Source organism: Mycteria americana, chromosome 9 (assembly GCF_035582795.1).
Source record: "Mycteria americana isolate JAX WOST 10 ecotype Jacksonville Zoo and Gardens chromosome 9, USCA_MyAme_1.0, whole genome shotgun sequence".
Classification (NCBI taxonomy): Eukaryota; Metazoa; Chordata; class Aves; order Ciconiiformes; family Ciconiidae; genus Mycteria; species Mycteria americana.
In genome coordinates, this window is record NC_134373.1 from 13980694 (window position 1) to 14005800 (window position 25107).

At 37.9% G+C, this 25107-nt stretch overlaps 1 protein-coding gene across 2 annotated transcripts in view; it reads left to right on the forward strand.

Annotated features, from left to right (window-relative positions):
- Positions 1–25107, forward strand: part of BMPR2 (bone morphogenetic protein receptor type 2) — a 111360-nt gene that overhangs the window by 80486 nt on the left and 5767 nt on the right. Inside the window, exons 4-13 of one of the 2 annotated variants that reach the window (XM_075512432.1) lie at positions 5440–5550; positions 6054–6145; positions 8187–8417; positions 12352–12466; positions 14100–14260; positions 16026–16173; positions 17141–17277; positions 20948–21120; positions 22223–23502; positions 24905–24985. In XM_075512432.1, the coding sequence (XP_075368547.1) occupies positions 5440–5550; positions 6054–6145; positions 8187–8417; positions 12352–12466; positions 14100–14260; positions 16026–16173; positions 17141–17277; positions 20948–21120; positions 22223–23502; positions 24905–24954 (2498 nt within the window). In that variant the 3' untranslated portion in view covers positions 24955–24985. The remainder of the gene's footprint in view (positions 1–5439; positions 5551–6053; positions 6146–8186; positions 8418–12351; positions 12467–14099; positions 14261–16025; positions 16174–17140; positions 17278–20947; positions 21121–22222; positions 23503–24904; positions 24986–25107) is intronic. The other variant, XM_075512431.1, reaches the window with a different exon arrangement.

A 25107-nucleotide genomic window follows, 5' to 3' on the forward strand; every position in this document is an offset into this window, starting at 1 on the left:
GCTGGAGTATTTTATCTTTACAGCACAGACTTTGGTGCTTGAACCGATGCAATAACGTTGGCAGTGGTGGGTAGTTGATGCTTTATCTGGAGCGGCCACAGAGGGAAGATATATTGGGGTGGGGGGAACCGAGGGGATAGCTCTCTGCAGGTTTCACGGCATTTGCTGATGGGAAAGGAAGATACAGGAATCGCACATCCTCTTTCTGGTGCCCAGGGAAGAGTTCTGTAATGTTTACAGACTCTTTTGCCATTGGCTGTTGTTATCTGGTTTTGTCTCAGGTTTCTTTGATTTCTCAAAATGTTCTTTGGTAATAGGATAAATGCTAATTTTTAAATATGGAAACAGGAAGCATACAAAAGAGGCTTTCATTTTTGAAAGTTAAATTACAGAGAAATAAAAGAAGCAGCTTTTTCAAGCATAGGCACAGATTGGAATACTTTTGTGTTAATTAATATTACAAGCTTATGTTTATAGTGGAAAAGTTAATTTGAAGGAAAAATATTATTTCTCCTGATGCCATTAGCACTGTCAGCGTTCTTCATTCTGTGTCATTCCTGGGGAAGGTTAGGAAGGCAGCAGTAGACAACCTCCATGTGTGGCAATATTGAAGCTTAATTTTAAAAAATTAATTTACCAAAGATATTGTATAAGTGTTTGGAAACTATTATGGCCGTGATGTCTGAGAGAAGAGAGAGAAATCCTTAATGTGGTAGAAGTGCCTGCAGGGAGTATCCGAAGTGCAGGGCTGGGTTCAGCCAGATGACTCACTTCTAACCGAGTAATAGAAGCATTCCCCTTCACAGTTTGCTCTGAAATACATTCTCAATTATTTGTGTGTACCTTTGACAAAATTCTCTCCGTACACAGGAGCTGTTGTACTCGGGTTTTTGGAACCCGAAAACAAGCTCTTTATTGATGGTGAGGTCAGGACGCTTCTGGGAACGGTGGCTTGTTGGTTACCAGCTGCTCCCCAGCCAGAAGGAGGTCGTCTCTGTTTTAATGAGTCGTGCTTTGTTTCTTTTTCTTATTTAAAAAAAAAAAAAAAAAAAAAAAGACTTATACTCTTTGCCGTGATTTTTATTTGTGATGAGATTGGTGGACTTCAGAAAAATGTTGACTAGTATCAGAATTACTGGCAGAAATGTCTCAAGATAGAAGTGTGTACGTGCTGGGTGCCTTCTAAATGGCATCCTCACACTGCTGCTTGAAGAGTCGGTAGTCCTGTGAGCAGTGCTCTCCCTTTCCCATCCAAGTGGGATAAGAAGTTGGCTCTTAAGGTGTTTTGGGCCTTACAACAGTTTCTGTTGGTTTTAATTTTTTGTTTTGGCAGATTCTGGTGTAGATCGGGGAGCCTAAGTGGACGTTGGAAATAAAAAGCTCAAGTATAAATAGCAGTGAAACAAGCAACTGTGCTAACCTCTGCTTTCAGTTACAGTAACATAAACTTGAGGAAGCTTTGCTGATACCTTCTGTGTACAAGTGTGGGTAGATTTTGGCTCAGCAGTCAGCTCCTTAATAATTGGATTTTCTAGAGTCTGCAGCTAATTCTGCTTAGCATATGCTATTGGGGTTTTTATGCTATACATTGGTTTGGGAATAATATTGAGATACCAGTGTTCTGGGTCTGAAATAATGAAGCCAGTGTTGGACAGTTTGTTTTTTGTTCAGTTTGTATTTGTCACTAAAGAAATACCCAAATATTGGTAATGATCCCCAAAACTCAAATGAGATTGTTGAATAGTAGTTATCCATGTTTAAAGTCAGTTCATACTATGACATGGCGAAAGAATACTGAAGATGTAGGGCAGGTGTCTTGTCATTGTAAATAAACTTTAAAAGCAGAGCCCACTGATTTGGGAATAGGGTTATTAATAGTTTCAGACCAACAAAGACTTACTTCAGAAAATTTTGTTTGTGTTCTGTGATGCATCTGGAGCTACTAATAAGAACTGTAATATCAAATAAACTTTCATACTGAATTTCCTAGTCTTAAGGAGTCATGGTTGTTTCAGACAGGACTGTAAGTTCATGGAAGAAAACCTAAAAAGAAATTTGTATACGTGTGTATTTTACATTCTTATTTTAAAAGTGCCTAGGTCAGTAATTTAAAGGTCAACTTAAAGGTCAGTAATTACTTTTATTGACCCACGCTGATGTGCCTTTTGGTGAGTTAGTTAAAATGCATCTCCAAATAACACCAAGAGAAATATGGCTTGTGTGCATATGTATATGTGTATATAAAATATGCATTATTTTACTTAAAAGTAGATAGAAGAGGAAATGTGAACCTCTGCAAATGCCTCGAGAGGTCCTATCTGGTTTTGGCTTTGGTAGCATTTCTCATCTAGGCATTTAAAGGCAAGTCAGCAGCTAGTGTAAAAGGCTAAAGATGAAATATATCCAAAGAAAGAGAATGAATGAAAAAATGAATTGAAAAAATGAATTAGTTAATAAGTCTTGCTAATCTTTGGAAGGCTTTAAAAATGGGTTGATAGGTGACATATCCTTTTTGTTCTGTTCAAGAAAGATTGATAATCTGACAACATCAAAAGTTATTAGTCATACAAAGCAGATAGAGGGCAGATAGAAATAATACTTTCTGTGGCGTTTTTGGGGCCATCTGGGCTTTTTGTCATTGTGTTTGTTTTGTTCTTTTCTTTTTATGTAGATTTACAAGTAAAAGATAGTAAAATTGTCCTTGCTGGGAAATGGCTGGCCATCATATGCAGTGTTTTACGCACTCATATTGGTTTGAGCTGCATGTTACCACTCCATTGAGATGTTCAGTTACCCTTATTAAGAAATTTGTAATTATTATTACATTTATGAATGTTGCTCAACAACCTGTCAATAGTAACTCACACTGTAGGACTGAGTTGGCTGTTGGAATGTTGACAACATTATTTTTAAATGTTTATAAGAATTAAAAATTGGTTCAAGATAAGCCAATCTAAGATTTGTTAAGAAAAAAATTGTCTGCTTAAAAAAAAATTAAAACATTCGTTCCTGTTGAAGGCCAGGGAAGTTCTTTGAGGTTACCTGGTGGCTGCCCAGCTACCCACTAAAGATAAAAAGCCCCCAGAGGAGATGGTCCATCAAGGAATGAGAAAGCAACGATCCTTTTTCTCTGTATGTTTTTCTACTGCTGATCGGCACAAAACGTTGTTATTTGGAGATTTTCTAGTAGCTCTCCAGCCTGCATAATGCCACCATTCACAAGCTTCTAACGGGAGAAAGAGCAAGTGTGCCAGTGTGGCCAGCGCTGCTAAATAACCGTGTTGCTCAGGATGCCCTTGCCCTGGGCCATGCTAGGAGTGGAGGAACAGCAAAATCCTGTTCCAGGGTAGAGGAGGGCCCTCATGATGGAAGCATGTTGTTAACCCTTTGATTCTAAGAAGAACTAACGCAGAGCAGTCAAACTTAGGCATTAGATAGCATTTGGCAAACAGTGGTGGAAACGATTACTGTATATCTAGCAATGGGAAGGTTGTAAATGGCTGCACCCTAGTTGCATGGTCAAAGAAAATACAGCTGAAATTATAGCAAGAAGCCCGGCCCCTCAAAACCTGCATTTTCTTATTACATGCTAGGCACTATCTTGAACTGATGCAAAACCCCCACATTTAATGTAGATTTTAAAAGATAAGCCAATAAAATGTAAATTCTATTCACAAAAATATGAAAGTCAAAATTACGATTTCCCTGCCAGCAATTATTCATGTAATATTTCATATAGTTTGTATGAGGTAACAGTTTCCTTTATGATGTTGTGTTTTTTAATATGTATGTACGTATGTATAAGTTTTGAATTTATAATTCAGATGAGAATTGTAACATGGATCTTTTAATTTCCTTGCAATAGAAGTCACAACTCTTTTTCCACAGTACAGTGCTCTGTGGCAATAGCTTATTTTCTTAGTGAAACTTATTTTACCAAAACCAGTAGTGATGGTATTTCTTTTGATGGAACAAATTTAAATTTGATGGTGTCGTGATTATCACAAGCACCTTCTTATTTAAAGGGTTTATCAGATATGAGCTGCATGTTATTTTGGTGGGTGATTTTTCACATACCTGCATCACAGCTGGAACTCTCTCTGGTATTGTTTTACCAGCTTTTTATTATTTCCTCCTACCATTATGGTTATGTAAAAATGGAAGCTGTTGTCTTTTAAATTTGCTTTCTCTTCTTATCTGGTTCTCTTGTGTCTGTCCAAACTGGGAACTGGAATAAGTGAATCATGTTTAATTTCTTTTAAATGCAGTTCAAGCAAAGTGAATTTGTCAGTTTATTCAGCTAGTGTAGACTGGGATAAATAGTATTTCGGTCTCACCTAAAAATTTACCCAATGTTTAAGCCTTGTGTGCATTTTATATTTTGTGGTTTTAGCATAGTTAGGTCTCATTACAGTCTTTTAAGGAGTACTTTTAGCAATATATAAGACAAGTTTAAACATAGTTCCCAAACTTGGTTTTGAAGCCAAAGTAAATGAGGTCTTGTAGTGCCACATTCCAGTGATTCTGACATCAGAGGAATATCTGCAGTAATAAATTTTTATATTAAAGTGGCTGAATTTTTATATGCCTGCAAGAAGCAAGACTGGGGTCTGATGCGGAGAAGCATTAAGCTAACCATTCAAGACACTAACAAATTTTTTCATGAAAACTTTTTCCCCCTCGGGCGGGGGGAAGCAAGATACTTACATTTTGACAAAAATCGAATGTTATTTTTTAAAAGGTTCAGTAAAACTAGTTATTTAGTTTTGTTTAGTGTTTTATTGTTATTTCAGGTTTCTTGATACTCTGCTGCAGTCTGTGGAGATGTCTGTCTTTTTGTGAATTAAGGAGTGAGAATTATGCTAAAAATTATCTGAGCACTGACACAAAACAAATCAAAACCGCAAAGTATTTTGAAATATTTGCACAAATGGACTTGTATCTAATGTATGTTGTAGATGTTTGAATACAAACATTCAGTATTCATCACATTTGCAGCATTATTAGCAAACTTTTTTTGAGATTTTCATTCTGGGAAAAATAATTACAAAAAAAAACTTGTAAAGGTTAGAAACCTGATTCATACCAGGAAACTGGATTAAGGCACAGATAGCAGAGCAGGACTGCATCAACTTGGCTTTGTATGGCTGGGCTGAACTTTGCCAGCTAGAAAGAAGATTCACTTTCTGCTGTTGGTGCCTCTCTACAGTGGCAAGGGAAGACTGGGAAAAGCTGCCGATGAATGTGTGCTCAGCTGTGTTTGAGCTGATCAACTCTTTTGCCATCCCTAGATTTTAAGAGGAAGAAGAGTTTAGTGCAATGTCTTACAAGCTAGAGTACAATTTTTTTTCCTCATTGTTGTAATAACAGTTACATGGTTTATAGTGCTGATTCTTTCAAATTTACAATTAAAAGAGTCTTCATCTTGTTCTCTTTCAGATTCTTCTCATTCTTTTCATCGAGATGAAACTATAGTTATTGCCCTTGCATCTGTGTCTGTACTGGCTGTTTTGATTGCTGCTCTGTTCTTTGGATACAGGATGCTTGCAGGTAGGGTTTGACAGTCTTTTTTTTTTTTTTTTAAATTGTTCTTTTGACTATTTCTCAAAGTTATACTTCTGTCTTCTGTTCTTCCTGGTCCCTATTATATGTTTGTACATAATGCTCCCCTTTCTCCTCTCTGACTCTTTATGGTGATACCCCTTTCATATCAGTCCACAGAGATTCATGATTTGTCCAAGCTGGCATTTTTCTTCAACAAATGCTCTGCTCAGCACAGCTTAAGTGAGATTGTGAACATGCTTTATAGTTATTGCCAGTGACATTCAATTATCAAAACAGTTGTGTAGCAGATAGCCTTTACTTTGTAGCTATCAGCACCTTTGCTGCTGATTTTACTGACTCCAAGAAGATTTTACAGGATTTCTTTTTATTTGTCATGTCCTTGCCTACAATATGTATTTCTGCCAAGTCCCAGGTAAGTTGTATTATTTTCACTTGTGGCATGGCAAAAAAAGGAAACTGTCTGATTCCCTCCCCACCCCCTTCCACAGGAGACCGTAAACAAGGATTGCACAGTATGAACATGATGGAGGCAGCAGCATCAGAGCCCTCATTGGATCTGGATAATCTGAAGTTGTTGGAGGTAAATGTTCAACTCGGTTTCTTAATCTTCATTTTTATTCAATGTACCGCTTGTGGTCGTATCACCTCCCAGGTATATAGTTACAGAAATAAATGTATCAGTGCTCCTATAATGTTTTCTTATGAATCACAGTTTAAAGAAGAAATGAAAAGAAAAAGAAAAAAAGGTTACCGCAGTTACATTTTGCCTGGTTTTGTTAGTAATATTGTTGGTATTAGCTAGAATACGTTCTACCTTGAGAATAAAATACTAAACACTGGGAGGTAATGGGGGAAATTGGAATGTGCTGTATTTCAGCATTGCATCAAAAGATCCATCTTTTTGCTTGACACTGATCGCTTTAAATACAGTATCCTATCATAGTCATTTGAAATGCTTTAGTAACACCATTGGAATATAGAATTTACTTGCAGATAGGGCAGTATATTTCAGTAGTGGTGCATTTATGTATAGTCATTCTTCACAGTGGGGTACTGTCTATCTCCATGGCAACTAGAGGCCAACCAGAACTTTCTACTCAGCTTGGTATTAGATGTATCATCAGAAAACTGCAAAATGTTATGCTTTCAATTGGCATGCTTGATAGAACTTACAGAATTTTAAAAGATTTTAGCCAGAAATAAATCAGTAGAATGACTGAGAGAGATTGAGTGGTACTTTTCTTCTTTTTGCCCATTAGAAATCACACCTAGAGATGCAGACTGCAGACATGCAGTGTGGTCTGGGCTAATGGTGACAGCAGACTAATCGGCAAAGAAGCTTGGTTGCCGTCTGCCAACAAAAAAGTACTTGAGGCAGAGTTTGCAAGAGTATAAGGATGCGTATTGTAGAAGTGTGCAAAGCCCCAAATGAAATTACTCGTACTGATACGCAGTCTTGGAAAAAGCAGCGACTTTGTTGGTGGCGAGATCTGCTATGGGGTCTTCTGTCCTCTTTCTTAAATCCTAAGGAGCTGACTCCTCATCCCCAGTCACAGGGTGTTGCAGAACAAATTGTCTTAACCTGTGCTTGCCTTTTCACATCTCTGTGGGTAGAATACATTCCGGGATTTTGCCTTGAAGTGACTCGCTGCTGCTTTGCAATCCAGTGACATGGAAGGACTGAGAAACGGAAAGTGTGTCTGTTAAAGGATACTTTATTGTTGAAAACTTTGCTGTTAGACAATTTTATTGTCTTTAGAAGCATTACTTTTGTAATCACTTCTGCTTTCTGTTCCTCCTCCATTTGTCAGTATTTAAAAAGTAAAAAGATACTGGTCCATGAAATGCTTACAGTTTCATGTCTAGGTCTTCCTGAAAATTATTTCAATTGAATAGATGCTTAAATTCATATGTAGTTAGAATTTTTTGAGCTTTAGAAACTAGAACTCTTCCTGAAGGTGGTCCTACGTTTTGGTTTAGAGCAGAGATCGCATCTTTCTTCAGTTGCCATGGAGATGGGAAAGGCCATTCTGTGAAGACTGTCTAACGTAATGGGAGCTAGAATAAAGATTCACAGGTAGTAAGGAATTATAATTATTCCTTTCTGTTAAAACCTGTTTACCTCTTTTGGTATCTATTTTGCACTACAAATGCATATATTGTTAGTACTCACCTAAAAGGTACAGCTTATAAAGCTATCCTAAACCTAAAATGATGAGCTTAATGTTTGTGATCTCTGGAGTTAATTAAAATTGATCACATAAAAGCTATAAATGTTTAGTAGGCAAAAGTTTAATAAGAGAATTAGCAGCACAAAACACATGGATTTTATTGATTCTGTATATAAAACTGCTGAATAGATTATTTATGATTTATTTACTGGGTATTCAGACTATAGATCAATTCAGTAAGATCTAAGTTGGCCTGTACTGAGGTTTGCAGCTCCAAAGTAGCTTTTATGACAGCATTCTAATGCTAGTTTTCGATACAAAATTCACTATACTCACTATTTTTATAGTGTAAGTCAGTATAAAAGTTGGTGTACAATCTTTGTAGAGTGAAAACTTGGTTTTCGTCTTCATTTATTATTTAGTGAACTAATTACTTATATTTTTTTGCAGTTGATTGGCCGGGGACGATACGGAGCAGTGTATAAAGGCTCCCTAGATGAACGTCCAGTTGCTGTGAAAGTATTTTCTTTTGCCAATCGTCAGAACTTTGTCAATGAGAGGAACATTTACAGGATTCCACTGATGGAACATGACAACATTGCCCGCTTCATTGTGGGGGATGAGAGATTCACTGCAGATGGCCGTATGGAATATTTATTGGTGATGGAATATTACCCCAATGTAAGTGCTTCAAAGAAATCAATTGGATTGGTTTAGATTCCTAAGAATAGCCACATAAAAAGGATGTACTTTAGTATTTGCCAGTGTTTTTCATTGCTGCTTCTTGCAGAGTAATGTAAAAATAATCCATATAAATTACAATTTTAATGAACCTTAGTGTGGTTTCCTGTAATACCCTTTAAGATTTCCCAGTTACTGCTACCAAATGTAGTCTTGCAAATTCTTAGCTGTAGTGTTTGCTCTTGGTTATGGTGCAGATTTTTTTTAGTCAACTGTGCAATATTCAAGGACAGAATTTGAAGAGTTGTTTTTACTTAAAAATAATTCCATAAATTTAAAACTTCTTAGTATTAAGACATTATATCTCTGTTACAGTAGTTATGACCTCACTCAGTTAGCTGTAAATGGTGGGGTTCTTTACAATGAAACAGAATAGATCCAATACTGTTGTCAAACTAGTTTGTGGTACTATAAATCATGTTGGCTTTTTATCCTGTTATCTTCTTTAAAGCTTTCTGTGGCATACCATCTTTATTTTGCTGTACCATATATTGATGATGCAGGACAAGTCTTAAGAAGGCAGCCTTACTTTCCAGAACCATATCTTCAAATCTCCTTAGCTAACAGAATGCTTACATCCCTCAAATTAATTGATTTGAGTTCCTAATACTCTGTGTGTGTGTGTGTGTACACACGCATAGAAACAAGAATGTTTTAAAAATACACAGCATGAATGTGAATTGCTTTCATGAAAAATCATAAAACGTAAGGTATAGGGGGGTTACATATATGAAAATGCAAAAAATTACGTTTCACAATTTATCTTGGGAGTTTTTTGTTGTGCATGGGAAAGAACTTTAATAGTTCAGTTAAATAAGTTTTTTAATGAGCTTTTCAGTCTCAAGTAAGCGAACTTGTATTATATTTCCTTCAGCGTGGAAAGGTGATGGCTAAGGCCTGATTTGTTATGGGGACAGTAGGACAAAAGTTGCTTATTCAAGTAGCAAAAAGAAACAGAACACAAATAAATAGTAAGGCCTGTCTTAGGGTGTTTAGGCTCTACATATATGCTTGTGTTGAAAGTTAAATGCATACTTGTATATAAATATCTAAATATATATGCAAATTTAAGGCAACATAGCACTTCACAAATATAGAAAGAGTATCTTAACTGAAACTTCTAAGTGAGAACACACTTGATCATGTCAGCTTATAAGAGATGAGCATCTAAGAAGCGATTGCAGAGACTAGAAATGACCATAGAAAAAGCTCAGTCGTGCCCATACCAGATGGACAGTGGCAAAGCATGTCAGCTCTGGCAGAGTAGGCTTATTTTCAGTTAATTGAGTTAAGTGAAATCAAGTGAGTATTCTGCTCCTGGGATGGCATAGCCTAACTGTCTTAACAGGTGATCTGTTTTTGCTGTTTTCTTGAATGAAAGGATTTTCAGCTGAAATGTAATTTGATTGAAAATTCTCTCTTGTTGCTTATAGAAACAGGATCTGTTAACGATCTGATTAAATGCACAGATCAGGCTTATGACATCATACTATCAGATTCTTTCTCAATATGGTATTAAGAACAGCAAGATTAGTCTAAAATCAATCCACTGGTGGTTTGGAAGTCATTGGAAAAAGTGCACAGCAGGTGTAATTAATGCACAGTGTGATCCTTAATTCAGTGAGCAGATGTTCTGCTGTATGTGGAGCTAACAGCAGAGAAGGAACCTTGCTGTGGCAGCCCTACAAAAAGGGAATTGCACCGTTCAAACTGGAGCCATAAATCTTATTTCAATAAGGAGTAGCCCATACAAGATGTGCAGGTGAAATACTCCCCGTCCAAAACATCATTCTCCCTCAAAATACTTTTATTCTATTTTATACCGATATTTATTATATTTTATACCGAAGAAAGTAGGTGAGCAAGTAATAAGAGGAAAGATACATGTATTTATCAATCAACATGCTGTTCTGATGGTACTCTGAGGTGTGGCAGGTGAATACGCAGTAAGTTGCAAGGGATGACATAGTAGGAAATACGTAATAGCCACAGAATTGTCCCCCCAGTAGTCAGACATTCATGTCTTTTTAGAACAACAGAAAAACTGTTGTAAAACAGATAGTAGAATCTTATGATTGTTAAAACAAGAACATCAATTTTATAAAAAGTTATAATCAGAACAAATGTCCCCAATTTAACATGTAACTCATGACTCTAACAAGAATAATCCTAATTACAAATATATATCTCTCTAAATCTTTACTAAAACTTCTCCTGGTTATCATTTATACTGAACTTCACTAAAAGCGTAAAATCACAGCCCTCAGTTAGCTTAAAAAATATCTGGTGGCTAGCAAGCTCTGCAGCAGAAAGATCTTGAAGTTGGTTTGAGATCTTTATACAGTGAGCGTTTCCCAGTCACACCGTGACAACAGTCCTGTGGCCTCCCTTAGAATGGGCTGGAATCTCAACCCACTAAGCCAAGAAAATCCATTACCGCACCCAAGTTACTGGCAATTGGAGGCTAATAAGAGTGTTTGTATTTCTTAAAAAGCTTTAAACAATAAGAAAAAATATGTAAAATTCTTTAACTCATCTCTAGGTGGATTCTCAGCTTTTTTTTTTTTCTTACCACAATCTATTTGAAGTTCATATAACAGCATTTTAAACAATGAAAAAAAAATGTTTGTGTAAACCCGTATGAGTGACATTTGGTCTGTGTTTTCACTGAGGAGGTTATCTATTTATGGGTTCCTCGTTCTGCACAGGCTAAGTCTGAAAAGCTGTAAGACTTTTGTAATTCTATTCAGGAGTGTCAAGAACTTTGGTTTTCATTTTAGCATTGGATTAAAAAAAAGTCTTGTGCTTCGGTCATTTTAAATTCTGGTATCTGTGTGCCTCCATCTGAACTGTGCATGCGTTATATACCTGAATGTCAACTCCAAATGGACTGAAATGGCACATGCCAGATTTTTTTGAACCAAATGTTACATAACTAATTTTGCAATAAAGTGGTTTTAGTTGCAGCCATGGTAAGATGTTACACATTGGTGCATCTTTAAGATTACAGATTTAAATAGGCAAAACCATGGTAGTTTGTAGTCATAAATAAACATTATATTGTAATATGTATACAGAGACAGCTGGACGACTTGTTCTTCATGCATGGGGATTTAGTTTGTTTAAAATGAGTATATTGTCATTGGGGACTATGTGCATAAAAACTGCTCAAAGGTGTCATAGTTTGCAGGATCTGGCCCTTGTTCAGATAGCAGTCTCAGTTTCTAGAATATCTCTGTATCATAATTGACACCCTTCCTTCTGGTTTTCATGGAGATTCCACCACCAATTACTAAAAAATCACGCATTTTTCACATTTAACTTCCCTTTCAAGAAAAGGGGAACATGACATTTTTTTCCCTGTTTCGTCAGGGCGTGTGGGCTCGCTCCTATTCTGAATTGCCTTTGGGGTTTTTTTGTTTTGATATATAAATAGATTATGGCAGGGGAGATGTTGAGTATTCTTCTCTAAGTGCTAATGGTTTAAAGACCACTCCTTAGTAACCCAGGCTATTATGTCTGTAGTTACCTTTCTTCTTCTGTTGTTCAACAAGACTTTTTCAGAAGAATAAATCAAGTGCATGCTTTGCTTTTTTTTATAATTAATATCATTATTCCTAAAGGAAATCCCTGTTATTTTGTGATAAATTTTCTGTTCCACTTGTTTAGATAAATGAAATGGTAGCACTAGAAATTAATGAAACTTTGGTCCAATCTTGTGTTTTAGAACATCTGGGTAAACACAGAAGCAGTTGCAGGATTACACCTTTCAGGAGCAATGGATAAAACTGACTCTCCTAAAGATTTTGAGTTATTCAACTGGGCGATGGATTTAATCCAGTATTTATCTTTTTTTTTTTTTTTTTTTTTTTAGGGTTCTTTATGCAAATATTTGAGTCTCCACACAAGTGACTGGGTGAGCTCCTGTCGTTTGGCACACTCTATAACTAGGGGCTTGGCATACCTGCACACGGAGCTACCTCGAGGAGGTAAGGCCAGGAAGGGATGCCAAGATGTTCAAGATACTCTATTTCTATCAGGTAGTAGATTCCTGCCTTTCTTTTTTCTCTGTGACAGCACAGTGAGTAGGAAATGATGACTCCAAATAGAGATTACTCAGAACTTCTGAGATGTTCTTTCCTTCTGAACAATCCCACGTTGTGGGCTGCATCTGTGACGCTTGTATGAAAACATGGAGTAAGAGCCAGCGCAGCCCCAGAGAAAGGCAAGAGGAGGAGGCAGAGTTGTGCAGTGCTGCTGTATCATGGCAACAGATCGCTGAAGACCTGAAGCACTGGGTGTCTGTCTAGCAGAGAGCAAACAGATGGGGTGTTCTGTTTGTTTTTGCAGTTCAGACACAAATCACCAAAGCAATTTTTAGTTTGTGTGTGAACTGTATACACAAAGAGAAATAATGAAATCTTTTAACTCCACTGTAGTTTTATTTATCATATCCCTTGATTTTTGTCTAAGGGTGTGGGCCTAGTCTTTGCTGTGTACAAACAATACTGCTGGACTTCTAGTGTTTTATTAGAGCACCGGATGGGACAACATATTGATTTATATCTTTATATCTCTGCTTGCGTGCTTCAGCCAGCATTTCAGCAGCTGAAGTATCATGATTATAAAGCAGATATTCTGACATCTGTGATGTATCAGGCTGCAGAATATGGCCTGGCACTGAAGTGTTAGCTTTTTGGCAGTAAATAAAAGGATGTTATCATTAATTCTATGTTAAGGTGCTAATGTTGGGATTAAAATTCCAAACTATGTATCTCAAATGTTAAGCATCAACTCTAGCAAAGAATGACAACTGAAGATGCCGTTGAAAGTGCAAGGCTGAAAATACCTAAATCAGTATTCCTATGTGCCATTGAAACTGCAGCTATCATCTTAATTTCATCATTTCGAAATGTGCAGACAGGTGTGTCCATTAGCAGCCAGAAAATGTGTAAACCTTCCATCATAAAGAAGAGACAGCCGTAGGCTGGTCTATGAATGCTAGGAAGGCACTCATGGAGTAGAAGAAATTCCACAGTAAAACCGGTTCTATAGTGCTGGCTGCTTTAGTAACAAAATAAATTACATATGAACTAGGAACAACTGAGATTATTCTTTGGAAAAGATCAGATCCTTTGCAAGATGAAGGAGATGTTCAGACTCTCTGGAGTAATACTGTCTACATATCGTCTGAATAGGTGCCAATCGCAATCATAACATAAATAGTTGGTGCTGTATTTGACACAGGAGTGTGGATATGAGAGAAAGCATTTGGAATGGCTGTCAGGGCTGTGGCAGCAGGTCTGTGCTTAAGTGCATGATGTCTCCCCTGCCAAAATCATGCTGAAATATCCCTTGGAAAGAAGCTTATTGGCAAACACTAAAACTGTATATAGCAGTAGCCTAATATATTGTATAGATACAGTGAAACTCTGAATGCCAGTCAGTTTTCTATAGATAGCATACCGTGGAGCTCATTATAAAGAAGCAAAAGTATTAGCTTTCTAAAAGATAAGTTGATTTTCTGTTTATAATAGCTGAGCAGACATAATGAGGTTCTCTCATTTCGCCAAACAGTAGAACTGCTCAAATAATAACAAGCACTTCCATGTGTCCAAATAGACCATTACAAACCTGCAATATCCCATCGTGACTTGAACAGCCGCAATGTACTGGTAAAGAATGATGGAACATGTGTAATTAGCGATTTTGGACTCTCCATGAAGTTAACTGGAAACAGACTGGTACGCCCAGGTGAGGAAGATAACGCAGCCATTAGTGAGGTAAGTAAGGTATACACACCAGTGTATAAAGGAAGACAAACTAGTATGGAAGTAACACTGAGAAATAATTGTTTCTGTTGTTACAAGGTGAATGTTAAGGTGGTACAATTCCTCTAAGGGGAATTGCTGCAATATGGGTGAGAAGTGGCTGAAACCTTGATAGGAAGAAACTGGTTTTATTCTCAAAACACTCAAAAACAAACGTAGCATTTTGAAAGGTGATAGATTGGCAGCCCTGGAGACTGAAGTTTTCTGTGTGAGATATGAGAAGATGCAAGGTAGGTTTGGTTGCCATGTTGTTTGTGATGATGTGGTACAGGTCCCTTCAGTCTTGTACTGCAAGTATGAACTGAAGACCAAACATTCTTTGGTGGTTTTGGTGTTAATTTTTCCGAAATGGTGACATACTGCATTCTACATCCTACAACCATTTCTCTGTGTGTCATCTGCAATTTTCTGGACTTTAAATGGATACATCTGGGAGAGTAAGTGCATGTAGAAAGACATGGACCAACTGAGAAAGAACAGGGACAAAATAACAGGGGATGCTTGAAAAAATACCTTATAGGAAACGATGAAAGAGTTAGGGTTGTTTAGGAAAGTAAAGGCAGAGACAGGTCTCCAAATACATAAACAGCTGCTACACAGAGAAAGGAATGAACTGTTTGCATTCAGTGTGGATAGGACAAGGGGTAATGGGATTACATTGTAGGAGGAAAAATTTAGGTTAGTTAAGAAGAAACCTTTCTAATGTATACAAGGCAGCCAAGGTCTGGAATGGACTGCTGAGGAAGGCTGTCTAGAATGTGCATCATTTTATGAATTTAAGGAACAGATTGGGAAAACATCTGCTAGGAATGGGCTAGAATGGATTCTGGGCAGAAAGAAGAAACTGATTTCTTAAGTTTTCTTTTTTATGAAGCTGTGATTCAGAGAGTGGGGGTTTTGTTGTTGTTTTCTTTTTGTATAAGCATAAATACCCTGACACCTGAATATAGGCTACTGAAATACAGTGACACTATTTTAAACAAAGAGTGAAAGTCCCTAATGGTTCAGTATATTTGTTGTCTTTGTGCTTTTACAAAATAACTTTACATTTCATTCAAAGAATGTGTTTCTCAGTGCTAATCACCTTCCCTTAGAAAGCAAGTGCTACATTAATAATACCTAGTGCACAGGTCCTCTTTTTAGATCTCCCCTTACTGAACAAAGAAACAGGGAAACTACTGTTTGAAATGCAGGGATATGGAAGAGTCCTGTGACAAAATACTGTCCTACAAGTATGAGTGATTGCTCTAATCTAACATTTCCTAGTGGAAATGAATAGATATCTTCCAAGGCTGTTAATAACCATTGACCATGGAAGACGTAGGGGAGAGCCTTGTTGACAGTCCAGGAATTAAGAGAACAAGTTCCTTGTTCGGCAGCATCCTCTTCCATTACAATACATACCCTGGTGTTTAACAGAGTAATTTCAGGAAAAAGAAATATTTCTGCTATATTGTATTGCATATGAGAATATTGAGTAAGGGACAAAATTATTTTGTTTTGGTACATACAAAAAAGTGACAGAGTAGGGGAAGGGTTTTATTATGACCAGGCTCCTGATAAGAGTCTAGAAGCTGAGGACATTGATTAGAAGAGAACTGCATTTTCTTTAACTGTAGAAAATATCAAAGTAGGGTATTAAAAAAAAAAAAATCCATAATAAATGGAATTTGGAAATTGCTTCCTGATTTGAAGCTTTGATTTTATGTTTTTCCAGGTCGGTACGATCCGCTATATGGCTCCAGAAGTGCTTGAAGGAGCAGTGAACTTGAGGGACTGTGAATCTGCTTTGAAACAAGTAGATATGTATGCACTAGGCCTTATCTACTGGGAGATATTTATGAGATGTACAGACCTCTTCCCAGGTAACTAAAAGAACTGGAGAAAACATAAGTAGTAGAAAGTGGTACCAGCAACCAAAGCTACTCCCTAGCCATAGCTTTTTAAAATGAAGAAGGGAAGTAATTTTCTCAGTTGTTTTTGCCATTAAGTCGGTGCCATCTAGCGTTCAAGATGATTGTTGTCAATACAGCGTATTTGAGGGTGAAGCATGGCTCATGCTGAAAGACTTTAAATTACCTGTTTAAGCAGTTTGCAGGCCCCATGGTAAGTACAATTTGAGCATTATTATTATCATTATTGTCCAGACTTGACAACCATTGAGAGTTGGGCTGATAGCAAAGGCAGTACTTCCAGTTCTTAGAACTGGTAAGAGTGCTAATGTGTCTTTCAGACTTTCCTTGTGAAAGAATGGATGGGAAAGTGCTGTCATTTAACGTAGCTTTTAGTCAGTCGTACTTTTATTTATGCTAGTGACATTGAAAATTCAGGGAAATCCTCTATACGTATAAAATAAAGCAAGAGGAAGTAGACTTTTAGAATTTAACACGTGAGATTGTGTCACAACCACCATCTTCTTCCCAAGATAAAGCATGTACAGTTAATCTGACATGCAGCATTCTCTCTGTAGTCAAACAGTTGCACTTTATGTGCAGAGACTTGTAATCTCATTGGGCTTCCTCCCAAATGAAGTACATGAATATATTCAGTCAACGACATTTCACAGAAATAAAGTGTCATCCTCAGGCTCTAAGACATTCTGAATGTGCCACTCAACCAGCAAAGTTTGAAGATGCTATCCTTTGAGAGGTCACTGAACAACACTTAATTCATTTGCAGTTAATTCAGCTTTTTTTGTGAAGTTAGACTTTGGGGAAAAGTGGAGAACATCTCGACAGACAGCAACTTTGATATTGCCTTTCATCACCTGAAAGCCCTTGCGCTGCCTTTTAATCTGTGATTTTTTTTTTTCTTTCTTTCTTTTGCTAACAGGAGAATCTGTGCCAGAGTACCAGATGGCTTTCCAGACAGAAGTCGGAAACCATCCTACTTTTGAAGATATGCAAGTCTTGGTGTCTAGAGAGAAGCAAAGACCAAAATTCCCAGAAGCGTGGAAGGAGAACAGCCTGGTGAGATAGAGTATTTTCAAAGAAACAATCATATAACCACCTATAGGGCATACTCACTTCTTAAAAGCAATTCTTGAATACTTTTTCTTTCTGTTTTAAATTTTTGTTAGTATTTAAGGATTGGGAGCTGCTTCTGTCTGGACTTCTTAAATATTGAATTTTAAAAAGCCATTGACATGAAAGCTAGATTTCTTTTAAAGAAAAATACCATGATTATTATCGGATGCTGAAGTGTGATACACAGAAGATAACTTGTTATATTAATTGTTAGACAGTATCTGTAGTATTATGCATGAAGTGCCCTTATGTTCTATGTATGCTGGATGAGAAACATAAAGGCATTTTGTGCTTTTTGACATTTTATAAACTAATAACACCCTAAAATAGTTGGCAAAAATGTAAATATACTCTTCTAAAACTAAAATCTATAAACATTGTAATAAACTTTTTCTGAAGTTGTATAGTCCTCAGAATTTGCAAAGCTACAGTTTCTAGCAATCATTTCATTATAACTACATTAGAAATTTTATATGGCTTCATTTGATCTGCAATTTTTATTTTCAAGACTATAAACATAGTAATGTTTGTTGTTTAGAATTAGTATAGCTATGGCTTAGAGCCTTGCTTGCTGCTGCAGGCCAACAAGTTACAGCAAGTCAGCTGAACTCCGGTAAGAGACTGTGTGCTTGCTTTCATCTGCAGCAAAGGTGAGGTAATGCGAGTCCCCTTAGCTTACGGGGGGGTGTTTGTCTTTTATTACAAGCGAAGTGAAATGCAGTTACTGGCTTCCACCTGATACATGGTAGCTTCTTTAAGCTGAATAGCTTGATTGTGAGTATGAAAATGACATATTTGACTCTTACTTAAAAAGATACTTTTAGTTATTCCCTTACTGAAATTGTGCTCTTCAATCTTCAGAGATTTTGCTAGTTGATAAGTATGTAGCTACCGTGCAGATAATAGAGAGCCTAAGGCCTCATCTATGCTGGTACTTGTAAATATGTATGAAACCATTTTCAGAGAGGAGCATAGCCTCCAGTATTAACACTGTTGTAAAACATGTTGTAACTGAGTTGAGAACTTCATAGAGAGGTTCTTTTATTACACAGTTTTGGCCAGGCAGTCTTGGTGCGGGGGGGGAATCCACACCCAAACTATATAGGAAATCAAGCAACACCTGTTTTAACTATAGCCATGTTGACAAATGCAGTGTTGGAAGAACAAGCTTGACAGCTGTTTTTGAAGACGGTTATAACTAGAACAGTTCAAGAAGGTTTGTTTTGTTTTGCAGTCTACCATTTTAAATGTTACTTATGTTCTAACAAGCCAATAGACTCCAACATTATTAGACACTGAGCTAATAATGATCCCCATATTTAAACTGCCTAACACATTCTTTGTATTGTCAATAATTTTTTTGCAAAAATTCAAAATAATAACAACAATGATAACTCCAGCTCTAAGGATGGATCTACGCCATTGCTTTAAGAGAAAAGAAGAATAAATAAACAATCTGTAGTTCTCTCATGGGTATCAAACAACCTACTCCACCCTATGCTAGTCTGAATGAGCACTCTAGGGGAGATATTGTAGAAAACTAAGCTCCGGATAACCTCACCCTGGAACCAGTTCCTAACCTCCTGTATCTAATGCATGGGATAAGACTTTTGTCTGTTATTTAAAGCTATGCTGACGTGTTGGGTTTTAACACTTTCATGCAAATTCATCTATTAGAGAAATGTATTTGCCCTTTTCATTTGAGAAATACAAATAAAAAGCAATGTTTTATTTTTTAGGTCACATAATTAAGGCACTCAAAAGATGTGGAATCCTAAATTTATGATTACCTATGCAATCTCAGTCTGCTTCTTGAACATATGCATTATGATAGAGACCTTGATTAGCAGTATTGTTTTTCACAGTATAAGTCAACAATCTGAGCAGATGATGTGCATAAAATAATTCAAGGGCTATAAACTGAGTTGAGATGTTAGCAGCATTCTTGTTTCATTTGCCAAAGCAGGGCCCAAGATGACTTCAAAGGTCTGGACTGAAGGATATTAATAGAATAGAATAATGCAGATTTTCTGTCCCTTCTATCTGTTTTATGAGTGCTAGAACTTCTAAATAGTGCATTTTAGTATAGACCTCTCTGAACCTGAAATTAATAGAAAACGCATTACTGTGGTAAATGTGAAGCTCTAGAACTTCAGCTTTGTTAACTATCTATACAGTCATCACTGTGCTCCTTTTGTGATCCTTAAAACATCAAAAGGAAAGGATCTGCTAGAAGAGAGACAATATTAAACACTGGTTAAATTTACTGCTGGTGAAACCTGTAGGGGAGAGTCTTACAAAGCGGCAAGACAGGAGATGAGGGTGTCCGCTGACATAGATGTATCTAAATTGTGACTAAATCATGTCCTAAAAGCCAAATGAAGGATTTTATTCCGGGAGAGAAAACGGATCCAATATACTATCCTGTCATTGTCCCTGAGGGTGCTTTTAGACTCATGTCCCTCAGCTAAGAAGGGTGTAGTTGCTTAACCCCTCTTCGATCTACTGTGGGAAGGGAGATAAAAGGTTTGCTTGTGTGGGAGCTCATCCCCACCTGTGCAGCCATAGCTGCATCACTAAGCAGCAGTGACTTGCCAGATGCAAGCGATGCCAGGAGCCTGCTCTGTGGGCGAGGAGGTCTTGGCTAGCATGCAGAGCTAGTCCTGGCTTTCGCTGCCAGAAGTGAACAAGGCAGTTCTGGCACAGAGGCAGTCAGCAGGACCCACTGAATCCCTTAGTGCCCAGCTGGGACTGTGCACAGTCATTGGTGTTGGAGAGGTTAAAGCTGGGCTGTAGATGTGAGATGTTCTGGCAAACCGTTTCCTATCCATGGGCCATAGATTGGCAGCAGGGGCCAATAAATGTCTGCCTGTTTTTTGTACTCCGGATGCAGTGGAAGCAGAACTGTTCTGTGCTCATAATTTCAGTTGAATCCACTCCAAGTCTCTGACCATATGGCAGCACGTTTTGGAGGTCTTGAGCTCTAATCCTGACTGTACTATTCCCCCCACAGTGTGATCCCGGGAAAGAGTGTCTGTTCCTCTTTCTCCATCTGTAAAACAAGGGTAGCAATAATCTCCTCCCACAGTGCAGACAAATTCACCGATATTTATGAGGCATTTGGATGTTACAGTAGTGAACAGAGGAGGAAAAGCATGACGAAATGAGCAAGGCTGTGTTATTTGCATACAGTGCAGGGAAGTAAGGCAGGGACCATTAGCTGAATTGTGAGGATAACAATGACAGCATTTCCAGAATATCATCAATCCTTAGTACATAGCTCTCGTAAGGCAGGGAGAGTGAGCTGAGCATGCGTACATCAGAGAGGGCTGGCTGAAGGTTGTATGGACAATGGTGAATGTAGCTTTTCATAAATAATTGTCTTCCTAGTTGGTGGGTGGGTGTGCATATGAGGTATGATAATATTAGTCCTGCATATTGCTGTTATTAAACTAGCTTTGAATGAAATTGTGTATCTTTTGTTTCTCTTTCTCACCAGCTTGTGACTATTTTCATGCATACAGAATGCTGTCATAAAACAGTAAATTAGAAGCACAATATAAAGGGAAAATAGTTTAAGATAAAGGGGTTTTGTTTGTTTGTCTCCTGGCAGGCTGTGAGGTCACTTAAAGAAACAATTGAAGACTGTTGGGATCAAGATGCTGAAGCTCGACTAACAGCGCAGTGTGCTGAAGAGAGGATGGCAGAACTCATGATGATTTGGGAGAGAAATAAATCAGTTAGTCCAACGGTCAACCCTATGTCAACTGCCATGCAAAATGAGCGGTAAGAAGAGAAAACATTTGGTTTTAGTCAGCAGCGAATGCTCAATGCAATGCTCAGCTCACTCCAGGAAGGAAGCTAGAGCACGCTGCTAGCTTAATGTTTCTGCACCCATGAAGCAGGTGTGTGTTACGTGAGCTAGTCTGCATATGGGTATTGTATGGCATGATCCTGACTGCTTGTGTTCTTAAGATCTCCTATGTGTCCCCAGAATTCAGGCACCTTTTGTGTAAACAACTGTACTTCTCACAGAGGGGCCTTTTAAACTGAACTTAGGCAAACTGTCCAAACAGGCTTGCAAAGATATGAAGTGACTATGAATTGTCTTTAAGGACTCTTGCTAAATGATGCATGAAACTTCTGTTTAAAATGTTCTTCTAAAAACTGTGAATTTGCAGGCAATATGAGTTCAGGAAATCACCGAGTCTCAAACCCGTAGCTTTTCAGCTAAAGAACCACAGGGCCGTTGTTTAAGTCGTCGCTATTCTGACCCCAGTGAGAGAGATGCTACGCATTCTCTGCTTATTTATGATCCAGAGGGAGTGAGAATTTGCAGAACTGACATTAGTGCTTAATAGTATACACTAGAGATGTGGATTTGAGAGAAGAGTAATGTTGCTGTATGTGGCAGTGTTTATTGTAATGAAAAAAAAATCATGTTAAAATCACAGAATACCTAAATTGTTAAAATAATAGATTTTTTTTCACAGTTTAGGACCTTGTGATTTTTTCCCAGCATCACTTTCTCCATCTTGTGTGTTGAGTTCTTGTTGCCCTCCTTCAGTATCACTTCTCTGCAACTAGAGCAGTACCTTAGCAGTGAACTGGACAAACAGCATATTGGACAAATAGAAGAAAATTACTGTTATCTGACTTAGTTGTATAAATAACATCCATGACAATATTGCTGTCCTAGTAAAACCAATTTTCTGCTACCCAGGATTTTCCAAGGAAGTTACTGAAAGACCTCAGTTTGTACTGTATCTGTCCTTAGTTTATGCATGAAAAGAAACAGAAAGACATACAGCTCTCTTAAATGAGAGGCTTTATAATATGAGGTGATTTTTACATATATGATCTTAATATCACTTATTTTTTCTTAAAGGAATCTGTCGCATCACAGACGTGTGTCAAAGATAAGGCCATATCCAGATTACTCTTCCTCTTCCTACATTGAAGATTCAATCCACCACACTGACAGCATAGTGAAGAACATTTCTTCTGAACATTCAATGTCCACTACACCATTGACTTCAGGGGAAAAGAATAGAAACTCCATTAACTATGAGCGGCAACAAGCGCAAGCTCGTATCCCCAGTCCTGAGACAAGTGTCACCAGTTTGTCCACCAATACTACCACCACCAATACAACTGGCCTCACTCCTAGCACTGGCATGACCACCATATCTGAAATGCCTTATTCAGATGAAACAAACTTACATACTACTAATGTCATGCAGCCAGGTGGGCCCACCCCTGTTTGTCTGCAGCTAACAGAGGAGGACTTAGAGACAAATAAATTGGATCCAAAAGAAGTGGATAAGAACCTGAAAGAAAGCTCTGATGAGAATCTGATGGAACATTCACTTAAGCAGTTTAGCGGGCCAGATCCACTCAGCAGCACTAGTTCCAGCTTGCTTTATCCGCTGATAAAACTTGCAGTAGAGGTGACAGGACAACAGGACTTCACACAAGCTGGCAATGGTCAAGCATGTTTGATTCCGGATGTCCAATCTGCTCAGGTCTATCCTCTACCCAAGCAACAGAACCTTCCGAAGAGGCCTACTAGCCTCCCCTTAAACACCAAAAATTCAACAAAGGAGCCACGGTTAAAATTTGGTGGCAAGCACAAATCAAACTTGAAGCAAGTGGAAACAGGCGTTGCCAAGATGAACACTATCAATGCTGCAGAACCTCATGTTGTGACAGTTACCATGAACGGAGTGGCTGGGAGAAGCCACAGCATAAACTCTCATGCTGGCACAACCCAGTATGCCAATGGGACAGTGCCGTCTGGCCAGACAACCAGTTCGGTAGCGCAGAGAGCCCAGGAAATGCTTCAGAACCAGTTCAGTGGAGAGGATAGTCGGCTGAATATTAATTCAAGCCCTGATGAGCATGAACCCTTGTTGAGGCGGGAGCAGCAGGTTGGCCATGATGAAGGTGTTCTGGACCGCCTAGTAGACAGGAGAGAGCGACCACTGGATAATGGCCGAACAAATGCCAATAACAACAACAGTAATCCGTGTCCAGTGCAAGACACAGCTACAGTCAGTATCCAGAATGTAGCGAGAAATCCTGGGCAGACCCAGACTAGAAGAGCACAGAGGCCTAATTCGCTGGATCTATCAGCCACAAATAGTTTGGATAGCAGTAGTATGCAGTGTAAGTGCCTGCAGGACTTGAACAGTTTCCCTGACACTTTTTTACTTAATAACTACATATATCTGCTTGAATAGAAAATACTTCTGTGTCTCCTGTCCCTCCTCAAAGCATACTTACTAAATCCCATATAAGTTTAATTTCTATCAGTACAATTTCAATCTTCTCAATAAAGTCCTGTCTCCATCAACTCCAGCACATGTTAGGTCACTATCTTCCTTCCACATACATGGAATAAATCTGTCCCTTTATAACCTGTCTACTCTGACTCTAGGAAGGGAGTAATTTCTAACTTTCATTATTCCTTGCAAGGCAACTACCTTGGCAGCTGCAAAGCATATTGAAAAAGCTTCCTACTTCTTCCTTCAGGGGCACATTATACCTTCTTTTCCTTACTTTTCCTCATTCTCTCAAGAGTAGCTGACTCCAAGAGGCATTGATTAAAATAATTTATTATAATAACTACTTATACACTTCATTGCTTTTAAAGCAACTGATTTTACAGTATTAGCCCAGCCTAGATGGACGGGCAGGCATTCTCTACTTTGCTATCTGAGCTCCAACAACTATAGCAATCCTTTGTCAGTTTACCATGTACATATTAAAAACTAATCAAAGTAGTTAGAGAACAAATTGATTTTAATAGAATCCTTCAGAGTAACTGCCTTAAGAGTTTTACGGCCAAAGATTTAAGAGGTTACAATGGGGCTCTCCTTTTTACAGTAAGAATGTAATCACGTAGTTAAATTGGGTACATCCTCTGAGTTTGTCTTTGGGCCTGTTGGAGCTGTTGGAAAGGCTTCCTAGTGTGCATTTTTAAGAGAATATATTTCCAGAATGCACTGTAGTCTTTGAAAGGTGCTTGCAAACCTCTGACTATGTTTAGACAGACACTGTGATACTAGTGAAATAATCTGGGGTGCCAGGCATGTTTGGAAAGAAAAGGTTTAGAAACAAACCAGAACAGATCTTTCAAGAATTGTAGTTGAATATTCAGCAGTGGAATGTTTAAGCCTTCCTTTTAAGGAGGAAACCTTAATTTTTGTCAACATGTTGACTTGAGTTGAAATCTCATTGAGGTAAAGAAAAAAGATTATTGCAGTAACTTTCTTTAATTGAAGGTTAAGTTAAAAGAAAGGGTTTGAAGGTTATGTAAAAGGTTTTTTTAACAATCAGATTTCTGCTGCTGAAATTTTATCATGATTAAAGTTGGTTTTGCCAGTTTTGCAACCCAACATCCCAAATCCTGACTTAGGATCATAACAGAGAATGGACCATTTTGTCTCCAGGTGAAATGCTTTGTCAGGTGAAGTAGGATTAGGGGACCTATGACTTAATTATGCTATTAAAAGTTTAGCCTTTGCCATCCTGTAGTAGCGATATTTTTTTGTACCTCCCATTACAGGTAATATAAGATACTATGACTGCAAAATCCCCTCAAATGTCAAATGCTGATTCTGCTGTTTGATGCCAATGTGCATTCAAGGTAACACAAATTACTTCACTGAAGTAATTTCTGACAGACAACAGAATCTGACCCCTTGTTTTAGTGGCAGCTACTGTAGTTGATATACCTGTCATTCTTCTGCCACACAGTTGCTTTGTTGC